At 54.1% G+C, this 14,950-nt stretch overlaps 1 protein-coding gene across 1 annotated transcript in view; it reads left to right on the plus strand.

Annotated features, from left to right (window-relative positions):
- Nucleotides 1–12,413: 12,413 nt before the first annotated feature.
- The window catches only part of LOC123369244 (maestro heat-like repeat-containing protein family member 7), a 710,553-nt gene continuing 708,016 nt past the window's right edge, over nucleotides 12,414–14,950 (plus strand). The window contains exons 1-2 of the mRNA XM_045014599.1: nucleotides 12,414–12,688; nucleotides 13,697–13,794. Coding sequence (XP_044870534.1) covers nucleotides 12,553–12,688; nucleotides 13,697–13,794 — 234 coding nt within the window. The 5' untranslated portion in view covers nucleotides 12,414–12,552. The remainder of the gene's footprint in view (nucleotides 12,689–13,696; nucleotides 13,795–14,950) is intronic.

The raw sequence follows: 14,950 nt of genomic DNA on the forward strand, positions 1-14,950 counted from the left end.
AGCCCCATCTTCCCTCAGCGGATAGGACTGACACCACAATTCAGGAAGCATCTATATTCAGGTCAGCCCTTAAGCCTGAGCTTAAATCCCATGGTAGTCAACAGGATTTAAACATGTGCTTAAAAGTTAAGCACATTCTTAAGTGCTTTCCTGAATCAAGATCTAAATCACCATCGTGGGCTCACTGACAGATCCACAAAAAATAAGTTTTTCCAATTAAATTGCTTGGGTTTTTGCGGTCATGACATTCTCACCAAAATCTGAGATTTTTTTTCCAACCAAAAAGACCGGCACCAAAGCAAAAAGAACATCAAGGCAAATCTTTGTCCGGTTGCAATGGGTCACGTCATATAGGTGCTGTTTTCCAGACTTTCTGAGCCTATCCCATGTGGCAGAATCTGGAATAGAAGCCAGGAGTCCTAATTCCCAACCCCCCACACCCCTGTGTTTAATTTCTCAACAGAGCAAGCAAGGGCACTTTATAATGCCTCGAAAGAGGTGGGCCCTTGTTACTATATAGTGAAATGTTCTGACACACAAAGCCCTGCAGCGGGAAAGCCTATTTGTTCCTGTGCACAGGCACCAAGAAGAAAGAGACACTTACTTTAATGCTCCCTGCTCCCCTGCAATTAGGGCTGTCAGAAAATATCCCCATCATTCTCTCTTTCACTCTGTGCTGTTGCTGCTGCTGACAATCTGTAGGTGAAGTTTCTGTAGCAAAAGGCAACAGGACTCTTGGACAAATGTCTTACCTAGAAGGTGGGCATGTTCTCCACCACGATTGGTGCATTGCTGGCATATCCTCTGGTGCTTTGTTAATAAGCCGTCCGCGATCATTGATAGCCTGTGCTTGTCTCCTATAAGAAATGCAGAGGGGTACTATTGAATAACATTGGTCTCCTGTTTGAAAAAAAAAAAAAACTCTTCCTGCAGGATGGATGGAATCTTAAGGACCCCAAGCTTCTTCTACTGAAGAGCTCAGCCTGGGGACACACTGCTGGCCTCTATGAACATGCACACTTCTGTCCTCTGCTAGCAGCTATCTATTATAGTACCTGACACTGCACCAGTCCTGCTGGCCGTGGCTCGCCTAGAGAGATCTAGCAGTGTTGCAAAAGCCATACTGTGCCAATAGTTACAGACCAGGCCATAACCTGTTTGTTCCCATGTGTTCCTCTTCTCTAATTAAATAGATCTGTTTCCGATACCCTCTCTCAACCTCTGGTTGACTGGAAATCCCCTAACTAGCGTGGGTTGTTTTGTTGATGCCATGGACAAAGAGAGAGTTCCTATGGAAACCGCTTGCTCCTCTCCTCCTATCCCCAGCTGGGAGATACCGGTGCAAGGACCTCCCAATAATTCCAGATGCCTCCCACTGGTGGTTTTTGAAGATCAACGCCCTTCTGCTTCAGATAAATTCATAGCTGGTGGCACACACCCTCCCAGCCCCCATGAGGATGACTGCCCCATAACCATGCTGGACATAAAGTCATAAGGTTAAGGAAAGAAAACAAAGTCAGTTTCTAGTCACTGCCTTGGTGAGCCAGTCAATTGCCCAGCAGGGGATGAAGCCCTCACATCTCAAGGGTGCTCTTGAACATAGATCTGGGCTGGAGACAATTGCTTTCACAGAAGCTTCCTTTCTTCAAGCCTGTTTGCCCTGGTAGGATAAACCATGAAGCTTTGTGCCAGGGTGAATGGAAAGGTCAGCTGCAAAAGGGAAAATAAAATAAATTCTCAGACTTTCATTATTCTTCCCTCTAATGCAATCCTGGCCCTGGAGCCTTCTAAATGCTTCATCTTTGTATAATTATGGGTTGGGTTAAGTTCTGTTGAAAGCAGGGTGTGTAATTACTGCCCTCACTCGGGATAAGTGTAAGAAACAATTAAGCTTCTTTGTAGAGCCATATATCTGAAACAATAGCAGCAGCCGTCGTCATCTCTATTGTCTGTCACACAAGTATGGTGGCCACCTTCCCAAGTCCCATATCTCCAGCCTCTAGCAGCTATAGAAGGCTGCTGCACAGCCATCCCTTGCAAGCAACACAGCCATGTGGCCTGCATTCTCAGTCCACTCTGTTGGCTCCCTGCCCATCTCGGGATGCAGTTCCAAACTCTCCCCATTTCTGCTCCAGCCTATATTTCATGCCTTCCTTTCTTGTTCTTCCCTACGTTCATCCGGTACTAGCTTGTTCTAGGTGTCATGTCCCAGTCTCATCATGGCTGGTGCAAGACCAGCTCCTGCCCCCTGGAACAGCTTCCCTGTCCATCCCCATGTGCCAAGCTTTTCCAGTCTTCTCTAAAACAGCTTGCTTTCTCCCAGCCCTCATTGCGTGTGGCTCTTAAACTGAGGTTTTCAAAGGGTCCTAGGGAAATTAACACCAAATCCAATTGATTTAGGCCCCCTTGAAAAATCCCACCCTTAATTTCTCATTTTCTCTGCTGTTTAATTGTACTATTGCCCAACGATATTTTAATCACAATACTAATCAAGCCCAGATACTGTGCAGACATATACGAAGGCAGTCTCTGCACAGAAGTGCTTGCGAGCTTTGTTATCCCTGTTTTATAGAAGTGAGAGGCTTTTCCAAGGTCATACACCGTGGCAGAGTTAGGATTAGAACCCAGATCTCTATCCAGTACCTTAGCCATCCTTCCTCTTTGGGATAGATACAGTTGAAAGACGCCACAACAAAGAAGTTACACTGCATCACCACTGCTGTATGGAAGAATTTCTTCTTGGTGGGATTGGCTAGGACCTGTAATTCAAGGGACATTGAGTAGCTCATGGATGGGACAAAGCTACTATAGCTCTGCAGGCAGCCTCTAGCAACTGTCATCCAGGGCAGAGTTTGATTCTACCGGCCAAGAAGAATGAGGAATATCCAGCACTGAGTAAACCCGAAGGCTAAATTCCTCCTTGCATCCTATAGGTACGTGCTCAGTCTGAACCAGAGTTCGGGTTCAGTGGTAGAGCAGCTAGAGGAAAAAATTAAGGCTAAAGAAAGATGGAGATTCAATTCTTTTCCGCCCTCACCTTAACAGAAGGCAATTCCCTCCAGGGGAGGGCAGAGAGACATACTCCTTCATTTCCCAGCACTGATGCTGCAACTGAGCAAGACTAATGGTCTTCCGATAAGAGCCACAGAAGCTACACTTCAGAACTAGTCCGTCCAGTTTCCTGCAGATTATAAAGAGCTTGAGTCGGGAAACTGTTAGTCATGGGCTGATGAGTGTATGCAGGAATTCACAGATTCCCATTAATATCACCCTACATGTGGAATGGAAGGAGCAGGTGGCAGACGATCCATGTGGTGCTCCCCATGGGAAAGTGCTTGGGATGGCAGTGAGACGCCCCAGCTCCACTGCTCTCTCAGCAGACCTCAGCCGCTCTGTCTTCTCAGCTAGATGGCTTGTACCACTTTCCATTTTGAATCCTTGTATTAGATTCTCTCCTCTCCGCTCCCCCGCCCCCGTGACTTGACCTAAATCCTTCACCCGCTGTGAACTCATGCCACTAACTAACTCAACCTGCTTGGCTGTGGTAGATCCTTGCATCACTGCGAAGTCTATGCACCATATAAGTCCTGCTTACGCCTTTGGAGCTCACAAGACCCGACCATGAGAGCGGGGGCGCAGGCATCACTCCATGGTACTGCTGGCAAATGTCTGTGACTCAAGTGCCCTGGGTGCACACGCCCCTACGGTGGAAGATCTACAGGCACGGGATGGTGCCTAAGGGGGAGCTACAGAGCCAGTGGTGAGAGGGGTTTGGCCTTTGACAGTCTGCTCTGGGTGCCTGGGCTGTCAGATCCCAGCCAGCCACTGGCATTGCCAGACCTCCCTGATCTATGGTGCTGCTGCTCTCCCTGCTTCTAGGAGTCACTGCCTCCCCCTGGGCCAAGATGTGACAGTGCTGCCCGTGGGAGCCAGCTGAGGTCACTCAATTAGGGTGAACTGCAAACAGAACGGGGCAGACAAACCCCAGAAGCTGGTGGTTATTCCAATACTTAGATTTACCAAGCCAGCACAGAACAGCTTCTACCATACCCCACTGGTTACTCAGAAGTTCAAACACTGCAGTTCCCTTAAAGTGACCAACCTCAAGCCTCCATCCAGACACATACGTCAGATATGATGATGATTACTGAAAATCTTCTCTCATCATATAAAAGAAAAGGTTCTTCCAATCTCAAAGGATCAGCCACATACCCAGGTCCAATTATAACTAGATCTTACCTAAAATACACGCTATAGCCAATTCTTATTAACTAAGCTAAAGTTTATTACAAAAGAAAAGCGAGAGAGTGTTGGTTAAAAGACCAATATACATACAGACTTGAATTCAGTTCTTGAGGTTCAGATACATAGTAGAGGTGAGCTTGTAGTTGCCAAAAGTCCTTTTAGAAATAGTCCATACGTTATGGTCCAATGTCCATATTCAGGGTGACTCCAGTCAGTGACTGGGGATCTCAATCCTTATGGCTTAAGGTTCCCCCCTCTTGAAACCCAAAGCAGATCTGAGATGAAGTAGGATCATGTCCTAGGGTTCTTATACATTTCCAGCAGCCTTTTGGCTTGAGAAAACAATAGGCCTAATGCTCCTTCTCCCAAACCTGCTGGCAATTAACACAGGGTAATTTAGCCATTAAATAGTTCAGATACGGGTTATCACAACCTTCAAAGAGACACATAGAAAATAATACTATTTCACTCAAGCATCTTCCGAAATGTTAATATTCCTTTTTTGATCTTTAAATTAAAGCCATAGCAATAAACAAGTCTTGTTTGCTTACATCACAAGACCTGAGCAAACACCTACCCTTCTACCTCTAACAATGCAGACCTGCATTTCAAAGCTCTATTCATTTACACATCTTCCTAACCAGTTTCTAAAGTTCAGCCCTGGGTCAGGTTAGTCTGCGAGTTAATTAACTCTTTCTGGCCCTGTTTTTCTTCAGTGAGATATTAGATCAGACTCATAATGTCACACAAGACCCCCGCAGCAATCATCTCCTGGGGCTGTGGAGGCACTGAGCAGCTAGCAAGGCCTGAGACTCAGCTGGTGGGGAGGGGCAGGAGGCTGCTCTTAAAGCAGCTTGTGCGTTGTTGCCGCGGTGGAAGGGGAAGCAGAGATGGGGCCGTTTTACATCCCATGGCCAAGGCACCCGGCAGCTTGGGCAGGTGCAAAGAGCCGCCCGCGTGAGCTGGGAATGGGAGCTGGGGGTAGGGAGAGTTCAAGAACCCCCATTCTGCGCTGTCACAAGGAGGAGGAGCCAGGATGGAACTGATGCTCCCACTCGGGGATCTGGGGAACCCCCTGGCTCCAGCTGCATAGATACGAGGAGGGGCTCTGGCCTGGGGTCTGCACGAGCTGGGACTAGATGAGCCCAGTGGTCCCTTCTGGCCTAACGTCTGTGGCTGTGGGGAGCGGAAGGTCCTGTGACGGTACCTCCCATAAGTCTTTATGAAAATAGGACATAGCTGGAATATGTTTTGTGCTGCCTGTGCCATGTAACATATCTCTGTAAAGGTTATGGTCTACTATATCTAGTCATCCTATTTGGACACATCTATCATTTTCTACTTGAGGTTAAGAATATTGGCTGTATACTTGCTTGATTTCTAAGTAAGCTTTGTGAGGCATTTGGTCAGCTTCTTTAGGAAGGAATTCGCAAGGTTAAGTACCCGATCAGGAAGCACTTGGGGAACAATGCCTCTTGGAATGCTCCAGTCCCCATAAGAAGTCTTCCTGGAGACATACACGATATCACGTGGACAATGGCTTCTACCTGTAAAGACTGTGAGTCATGCATGGACATGTGACTTGCCCAGGTGACTCCAGGACTCCATCTTGGAGCTGGACTTTCCATAGGAGTGAGGAGGGGGATCTCCACCCACAAGAGAAAGTCTATTTAAACCCCTGGGAGACCCCTCCATTTTGTCTTCAGCTGGCTAAAGAGAGAGCCTCCCCACCCCCAGGATACTTGGAGGAAACTTGAACAAAGGGATGTGAGTGATTGCTGGACCCAGGCTAAAAGGAGATTAGTCTGTAAAAGGGTGCCTTCCGGAACTGGTGAGGATCTTATCTGTATTCAGTGTTTGATTAGACATAGATTTGCGCATTTTATTTTATTTTGCTTGGTGACTTACTTTGTTCTGTCTGTTACTACTTGGAACCACTTAAACCTACTTTCTGTGTTTAATAAAATCACTTTTTACTTATTAATTAACTCAGAGTATGTATTAATACCTGGGGGAGCATCTCTCTCTATCAGTGTTGTAGAGGGTGAACAATTTATGAGTTTACCCTGCATAAGCTTTATACAGGGTAAAACGGATTTATTTGGGTTTAGACCCCATTTGGGAGTTGGGCATCTGAGTGCTAAAGACAAATACACTTCTGTGAGCTGTTTTCAGGTAAACCTGCAGCTTTGGGGCAAGTAATTCAGACCCTGGGTCTTTGTTGGAGCAGACGGGAGTGTCTGGCTTAGCAAGACAGGGTGCTGGAGTCCTGAGCTGGCAGGGAAAACAGGAGCAGAGGTAGTCTTGGCACATCAGGTGGCAGCTCCCGGGGGGTTTCTGTGATCCAACCCGTCACAGGTCCCTCCCATGACCCCGGTGGGGAAGGACAGGCTCTTAAACCCTGTGAGGCCAGGACTAGTCTGGGCTGGGGCATCCCATGGCTGGGGAGTCACACACTGGCTGGCTTGTGACTCACCTGCCCATTGTGACATGCCCCCTGCTGGCTGGCACAGCCTCATCCCCTCACTGTCAGGCTTGGCTCTGGCAGAGCGAGTGCTTGCACGTGCTACTGAGGAACGCTGAGCTAGCCGTTTCAGCTCTGCCACCGGCAGCAGAAAGTTGGTCGACCATATACACACCGGCTTCTGCCCACTCCTGACTCCAGGTAGGAGAATCTTCTATTGCCCACCTCTGCTTTTCCATTGCATCGCCAGCCACACCGAGCCTTCTGCGAGCGCCTGGCTGCCAAGTGCCCTGGTGCTGGCTGTCTAGCCCGGTGCCAGTGAGGAAGTGGGCAGCGGCATGTGCACAGGAGGGAGTCTGGGGCGGCTAAACAGAAGGGGTCGCACCAGTCAAGCCCAGAGGGGACGGAGACAAGGAGGAGGGTTTAGCGGGGCTGGTGGCAAGGCACGGGAAGGCGGCACAGGCTGGTAGATGAGGCATTGGGCTGGGACTCTGCTGTAAGTCTTCTGAGTGAGATCAGGTGAGTCCCTGACACTCTGGGCCTGAGCAAAGTAGGGAGAGCAAGTCCCTGCTCCATGGGCGGGGGGGTGTTGAGATGCTAAATACAACAACACCCGCGTGCTCAGCCGCTGCTGTGATGGGGCCAGGTAAGTGTCCAGATAGGGAGGTAGCTGGTGGCCAACATGGGCCATGTGGGGGTGATGAAAGGCAAATGGGAAGAAGCATAAGAGGTGTGTGTCATGGAGTCCCTGGGCAATACTCTGGAGCTGCTCCCTATGAAGCCAGTCAGGACTCTGGTGAAGTCTCCTCTCTGTGAGCAGGCTCTTCTGGGCCAGAAGCTCACAGGGCTTCCAGCTTCCTGGGTCTGACCTTGGAGCATTCAGCATCCTCTGCCCCTCCTTGTGCTTCCCACAGCGAGTCTGCCCAGGCAGGGTCCTAGAGAAGCCAGAGGGTCCTGCACCCCCACTTCGCAGTCAGACGTGACTCTTAGCCAGCCAGGAAAATAGAGGTTTATTAGATGACAGGAACACGGTCTAAAACAGAGCTTGTAGGTCCAGAGAACAGGACCCCTCAGCTGGGTCCATTTTGGGGGGCAGTGAGCCAGACACCCACGTCTGCACTTCACTCCTCATCCCCAGCCAGCTCCAAAGTGAAACTCTCCAGCCCCTGCTCTCTGGCCTTTGTCTCTTTCCCGAGCCAGGAAGTCACCTGATCCCTTTGTTCTCCAACACCTTTAGCATCCCCTTGCAGGGGGGAAGGGCCCTGGCCATTAGCTGCCCGGAAACAGTGTCAGCCATTTATGCACACTGGCCTTTATCCCACCACCTAGAGACTTAAGAAATGCATAGGGGAAACTGAGGCACCCCTACAGTATTCAGAGGCAACATTAAGAACAGTCCCACTTTGTCACAGTGAGGGAGTTGGAGAGTCTGTGGGAAGCCCCCTCTCTTGTGAAATCAACCACCCCCAGACAGTGTGGGTCCTTCGCAGGCCTGAGGGTGCTGATCTGGGCTTTGCGCGCTACCCAGAGCTCTAATCCTGGCTCATTCCCAAGAAGCTGGGAATGTGAGTGATGGAGCTGCCAGCTCTGGGCATCTCCCTTCCCAGCACGAGATTGCCTTGTGGCGGGGGGTAAGCCCACCCCAGGAGCTGGCATTTGTTGGCCTCTTCCACAGAGCACTGGAGTCTCAGCCGCTCCAGATCGGGGGGAGGGGCCAGCTGTGATTTTGGAGCCAGATCCGGGTTTGGATCTGAATCCGCCGGTGCTGCGGAGCGTTCAGATGTGGGGAGCTAGCTCCTGCCCACACCATAGCACAACGTGCCACTTCAGCCAGCCACCTGCCAGGCTCTGGCAGCGCCCTGTGTGGAACTGCAGCTGGGCCCTCCAGAGCCGAGCTGCTGCTCCTCCTCTCTGCTGGCCAGCCAGCCGCAGCTCCTCAGCACCTGCCCGCTCAGCCCCACCTCAGTGCGCCTGCCTCCCCAATCTCCTCCCTGGCGCTGCACCTCGCCCCCTGCACCTGGCATGTCAGTACCCAGCGGGGCCGGGAGCCAAGCGCCCTGGGAGCCATCTGTAAGGGGCTGAGTCCCTCCTGTGCTGGGCTCCAGCCAATCCACAAGCCAGGAACTGGCTTTGTGACTCCCAGAGCAGCTATATCAGTCTCACAGCAGCAGCTCAGTCTGCTCAACATCACTCCAGGGCCAGGAACTTGCTCCTGCCTGACAAAGGCAACAGTCTGAGCCTGCTCCAGCCTTGTTCCTAGTCCTACTCCAGTCCTGGTCTCCCTCCAGTCCCCATTCAGGAGACGCAGCGTGGGGGGAATCGGGCTGTGTCTGTACAATGTCTAGCACCGCGGGGCCCTGATCCCGGACTGAGCCCTCTGGGCACTACAGAAATACAAAGGAGAACAGCAGGGCTGGAGGATTTACAGGCTCCTTGTGAGGAGGGCTGGTTGGGTTGAGCCCGCAGTGAGTCCACAGTAACACAGAGCTGTGCTAGTGATGGAAGATCTATTTCGTCTTCCCTACCTAGCACAGTTCATAACTTAGCACTGACCAGCTGCAAGGATCCTGGTGGGCCCTGGTATGGCTGTAGCAGCAGATTCAATGTTCGGGAAAAGCAAGATCTGTGCAATAGGCAACATTGTTCCATCTGGGCACCAGCCAGCTCCTGTGCCCCAGAGAGCTCCCACAGCTCACACTGAACCAGGGACAAAGGGGGCAGGAGGTTGGAAGAGAATGTGCCAGCCTGGGACCCAGGAGACCCATGGTCATTTCCCAGCTCTGCCACAGATACTCTGCGTGGCCTCGGACAAGTCCCTTACTCCCTCTGTGCCACAGTTCCCTGTCTGTTCAGTGGGGGGTAGCAGCCAGGCCCTGCCCTGCAGGGGGTGGTTAGATTAAATGCAATCGAGGTTGGGCAGTGCTCTGATGCCACGGGGATGAGGGCCAGGATGGTGCCTAAGACAGACCAAAAGCAAGGGGGAGCTACAGAGCCGGTGGTGAGAGGGTTTTGGCCTTTGACAATCTGCTCTGGGTGCCTGGGCTGTCAGACCCCAGCCAGCCACTGGCATTGCCAGATCTCCCTGAGCTATGGTGCTGCTGCGCTCCCTGCTTCTAGGAGTCACTGCCTTCCCCGGGCTGAGACCCCCGCAACAATCATCTCCTGGGGCTGCTGTGGCACTGAGTGGCTAGCAAGGCCTGAGACTCAGTTGGGCGGGGGTGGGGGGGGACTGCTCTTAAAGCATGGGCTGGGAGCTGGAGGAGGAGAGAGTTCGGGAACCCCCGTTCTGTACTGTCACGAGGAGGAGGAGCCGGGATGGAACTGATTCTCCCACTCAGGGATCCATCCGGCAACCTCCTGGCTTCAGCTGCATGGACGCAGGGAGGGGCTCTGGCATGGGGTCTGCAGGAGCTGGGGCTAGACAAGTCCAGCGGTCCCTTCCAGCCGAACGTCTGTGACTGTGGGGAGCGGAAGGTCCCTCCCATGACCCCAGTGAGGAAGGACAGGCTCTTAAACCCTGCGAGGCCAGAACTAGTCTGGGCTGGGGCATCCCATGGCTGGGGAGTCACACACTGGCTGGCTTGTGACTCGCCTGCCCATTGTGACATGCCCCCTGCTGGCTGGCACAGCCTCATCCCCTCACTGCCAGGCTTGGCTCTGACAGAGCGAGAGCCGGCACGTGCTGCTGAGGAACACTGAGCCAGCCGTTTCAGCTCTGCCACCGGCAGCAGAAAGTGGGTGGACCATTTAAACGCAGTCTTCTGCCCACTCCTGACTCCAGGTAGGAGAATCTTCTATTGGCCACCTCTGCTCAGCCACTGCCATGATGGGGCCAGGTAAGTGTCCAGACAGGGAGGCAGCTGGTGGCCAACTTGGTCCATGTGGCAGTGATGAAAGGCAAATGGGAAGAAGCATGAGAGGTGAGGGAGCTGGAGAGTCTGTGGGAAGCTCCCTCTCTGGTGAAATCACCCACCCCCAGACGGTGCGGGTCCCTCGCAGGCCTGGGGGTGCTGATCCGGGCTTTGCGCGCTATCCGAAGCTCTGATCCTGGCTCATTCCCAGGCAGCTGCGAGCGTGAGTGGTGGAGCTGCCGGCTCTGGGCATCTCCCTTCCCAGCACGAGATTGTCTCTGGGGGAAGCCCACCCCAGGATTTGGCGTTTGTTGGTCTCTTCCACAGAGCGCTGGAGTCTCAGCCGCTCCAGATCAGGGGCAGGGGCCAGCTGTGAATTTGGAGCCTGATCTAGGTTTGGATCTGAATCCGCCAGTGTTGCGGAGCGTTCAGCTGTGGGGAGCTAGTTCCCGCCCCCGCCACATCACAATGTGCCACTCCTGCCTCCCCAATCTCCTCCCTGGCTCTGCACCTCGCCCCCTGCACCTGGCATGTCAATAGTGAGGCTAGGCCTGACCACCTCCATCACCTTTGCTGACCCCATCACTTCCATAGGGAATGGCACTGAGGATGCCAGGGGAACAGGCATTCTCAGGTTGCCAGGAGCCATTGTTCTATTTACCAAGACAGTCCGATGCCAGGACAGTGCCCCTGAGCTCTGGAGAGGGCTAGGGCTGCATTAGGACACCTGCCGTGCATCTGCTGGAGAGTCAGCAGGAGACATTGAGTAAGGAATGGAGCCCCCCAGAGCAGGGGCCATTTAGGAGACCCATCATGGGGGGAATCAGGCCTGGGATGCTTTCCAGCGGCTGCTGCCACACAGGCCTTGGAGAGATGAGCCGTGAAACCCCCAGAAAGCGTGGCCCCTGGCACACAGCTTTGTAGCACTGGGACCCCATACACATGAGCCGCCATCCAGCAGGGCCTTGGGCCAGCCCCACCCTCTCCCACTGCCCCACTCTGGGAGGCCAGGGAACAGTTCACAACTTTGCAATGACCAGCTGCAGGGATCCTGGCGGGCCCTGGTATGGTTTTAGCAGCATTTTCAATGTTCGGGAAAAGTGAGATCTGTGCAATAGGCAACGTTGTTCCATCTGGGCACAAGCCAGCTCCTGTGCCCCAGAGAGCTCTCACAGCTCACACTGAACCAGGGACAAAGGGGGCAGGAGGTTGGAAGAGAAGGTGCCAGCCTGGGACCCAGGAGACCCATGGCCATTTCCCAGCTCTGCCAGAGATAGTCTGCGTAGCCTTGGGCAAGTCCCTTATTCCCTCTGTGCCACAGTTCCGTGTCTGTTCAGTGGGGGTAGCAGCCAGGCCCTGCCCTGCAGGGGGTGGTCAGGATAAATGCAATTGAGGTTGGGCACGTTGGAAGAGAAGGTACCAGCCTCTCTGCTGCTCTCCCACCTTCTGCTCCTGCCCTTTCACCGGGGGGGGGGGGGGGTGAGCAACTCCTGCTGCTCACGAGCCCGCCCCAGCTGCCCCACCCCCCTGGCCTCGCCCACCTGGGAACTGCCATGGCCCCAATATTCCTGGGGGAAGGGATTAGGGTAATTTCCCTGGGCAGGAAGAATCCTGAGTGGCTGGATCCAGCCTGTCTGCTGTGCAGCTTGTGAACCAGCAGAAGGAGAGGTGGGAGTGACCCAGGGAGGCCGTTTGGCCTGCGGGATGGGGTGCTGGCTGGGCATAAGGAGACCTGGGTTCTAATCCTGCCTGTCCTGCTGGGTGACTTTGAGCACATCCCTTCACTTGTTTCTCTGCTGGCTGCCTTGGCTAGTTAGAGTCTGAGCCCTACAGCCCAGCGATTGTCTGCAGCACCTGGTGCAAAAGGGCCCTGATCTCAGCTGGCATCTGTAGGCGCTGGTGGAACAGAAATAATTGGGCTGGCCCTGATGCTGAACGGGGCAGTCACCTCTCGTCACTCACAAGCAATGCCTTGTCCTGGCTTCTTGCAGGATGGCTGAAGAAGCCCCCAAGGACCTCTCAATGCCCATCGGTGCCTGGGTGGAGACGAAACCTGCCCCATGGGAGAGTTGGCAAAAGATCCCACAGCAGAAGCAGGAGCTGTGTGAGCCTCAGCCCTTCCATGCCAGTGAGTGGGTACCTCCTGGGTGGGCGGAGGGGGCTGCAGAAATGGCCGGGGCCATGGCCCTGCATTGCGGTGGGGCTTGGCCCCTCTGGGGGTTGGGTGGCAGGACTAGGGTGTCACTGGGGGGAGAAGACTCCATAGACCTTGTATTGCTCTGAGCTGCCATGAGATGGAGAGACAGGAAAACCCCGGCAGGGAGGAATGGCCCCTCCTGCTGGCAGCAGCTGCAGCCTCTAGAGCTGATTGGGGCATTAGAAACGGCAGCCGAAGCATGGGGTGGAGACTGACTGAATCGCCCACCCTGATCTGTCACGCTGCAGGGTTGGAAGATATTTTCCACCCGTCGAAGGGGCTGCTTGGTGCAGGGTGGGTTGTTAAAGCCTAGGATTGCAGGGCACCGGCCAGAGCATAAGATGCCCCCTGGTGTTGCAGCCCCATCTGCTGGCTCCTTTGTTGCATGTCCCAGCACAGGGCATTTGGGGGGGAGTGTTGACGATGGGAGCCCAGTGCCTGCCCAGGTTACACCCGATGGCTCTGGCTGGCTGTTGTTGGCGGCAGGAGAGGCAGTCAGAACAAGCAGAACGGGCAGGCTCTGGGTACCCATATCTCACACAGACTGGGCAACTGTTCCCTCTCCTACACGAGGACCAGAGCAATTCACTGCCAGTCCCTCTGCCCCCTCCAGCAATGGCCTGGAGAGTTGGGACACCACTCATGGCCTGACATCATCCCTCCTTCCAGATGTGACGCTCTCCAAATCCCCAGACTGAGCCTGCATGCTGGGCGGGGAAGTGGGGTGGCTGTTGGGAACCAGGGCTCTGACTGGATCTTTGCTGGGCTGGGCAGCAAAGAGGTGAGGAATCCAGGAATCGCTGTTCCAGACCCTGCTGTGCATCGGGGCTGCTCCCCTGCTGGGGCGGGAGTGAGGGGTAAGGGTTTTCTCTAAGATCTCTGTCACCCAGCCTGCAGCTTGGCAGACCCAGGTATTACCACCGCTCTGTCTTTGATCAGATTCACCTTCCTATTGTAAGGCCTGCTTAAGGAGGCTAGACTGGGAGGAGAAAGAGGCCTGGGAGTACATCGACGCCTTTCTCAAGAGCAATGAACAGGTACTAAGAGCCCTCCTCTGACCTGTCAGCTAGTGCCCTGTCCACATGCACCATCCGCCCTTCTCCGGGAGATGCATGGATTCTAAGGCCAGATGGGACCACTGTGACCTCCTGTATAACACAGGCCAGAGACCAGCCCCCGAATAATTCCTGTTTAAACTAAAGCATCTTAAAAATGTCCTGCCTTGAGTTACAAAAGGTCACCCACCATGCCACTTGCTCAGTTGTTCCAATGGTCTATTACTTTCTCAGTTAAAAACGTACATTTCCAGTTTGAATTTGTCTACTTTCAATTTCCAGCCCCTTTGAGGTGCCACCTGATGTATCGGGATACCACTGAGCCCGCCTGTTCTGCCAGCCTGGGCCCCCTTTACCTTGTCTTGCTGGGCTTGCGCAGGGCCACCCAGAGGGGGGGTAAAGTGGGGCAATTTGCACCAGGCCCCGGGCCACGCAGAGGCCCCCACGAGAATGCCAGAGGCTCCCTCCACCTGCCCCCATCCCCCGGCGCCTCAGCGCACCGCCTCCAGGAGTGGCCCTGGACAGAACTAAAGCAACGTGGCTTGGGCGGGGCCTGAGCTCCTCCCACTTGCAGCCACGTGGTAAGGGGGTGGGGCCAGAGCGCCTCCTGCTTGAGCTGCATGGTAAGGAGGCATGGCCTGAGCACCTCCTGCTTGAGCCGCATGGTAAGGGGGCATGGCCTGAGCACCTCCTGCTCAGAGCCGCATGGTAAGGAGGCATGGCCTGAGCACCTCCTGCTTGAGCCGCATGGTAAGGGGGCATGGCCTGAGCACCTCCTGCTCAGAGCTGCGTGGTAAGGAGGCATGGCCTGAGCACCTCCTGCTTGAGCCGCATGGTAAGGGGGCATGGCCTGAGCACCTCCTGCTTGAGCCGCATGGTAAGGGGGCGGGGCTGAGCTCCTCCCACTCAGAGCTGCATGGTAAGGAGGCATGGCCTGAGCACCTCCTGCTCAGAACCACATGGTAAGGGGGCGGGGCTGTGAGCTCAGGTCCCGATGGAGCCAGGCTGCTGCAGTGCTGTCCAGGGGCCAGGAAAGCTCCTGGACGCGGCGCGCTCTGAGGCTCTGGGAGAGGGGGGAGGTGGGAGTAAGCAGCATGGTAAGCCCCTCTGAGCTGGACACCCTCCTGACAGGCCCCCA

This window comes from Mauremys mutica, chromosome 4 (genome assembly GCF_020497125.1).
Source record: "Mauremys mutica isolate MM-2020 ecotype Southern chromosome 4, ASM2049712v1, whole genome shotgun sequence".
NCBI classification, from domain to species: Eukaryota; Metazoa; Chordata; order Testudines; family Geoemydidae; genus Mauremys; species Mauremys mutica.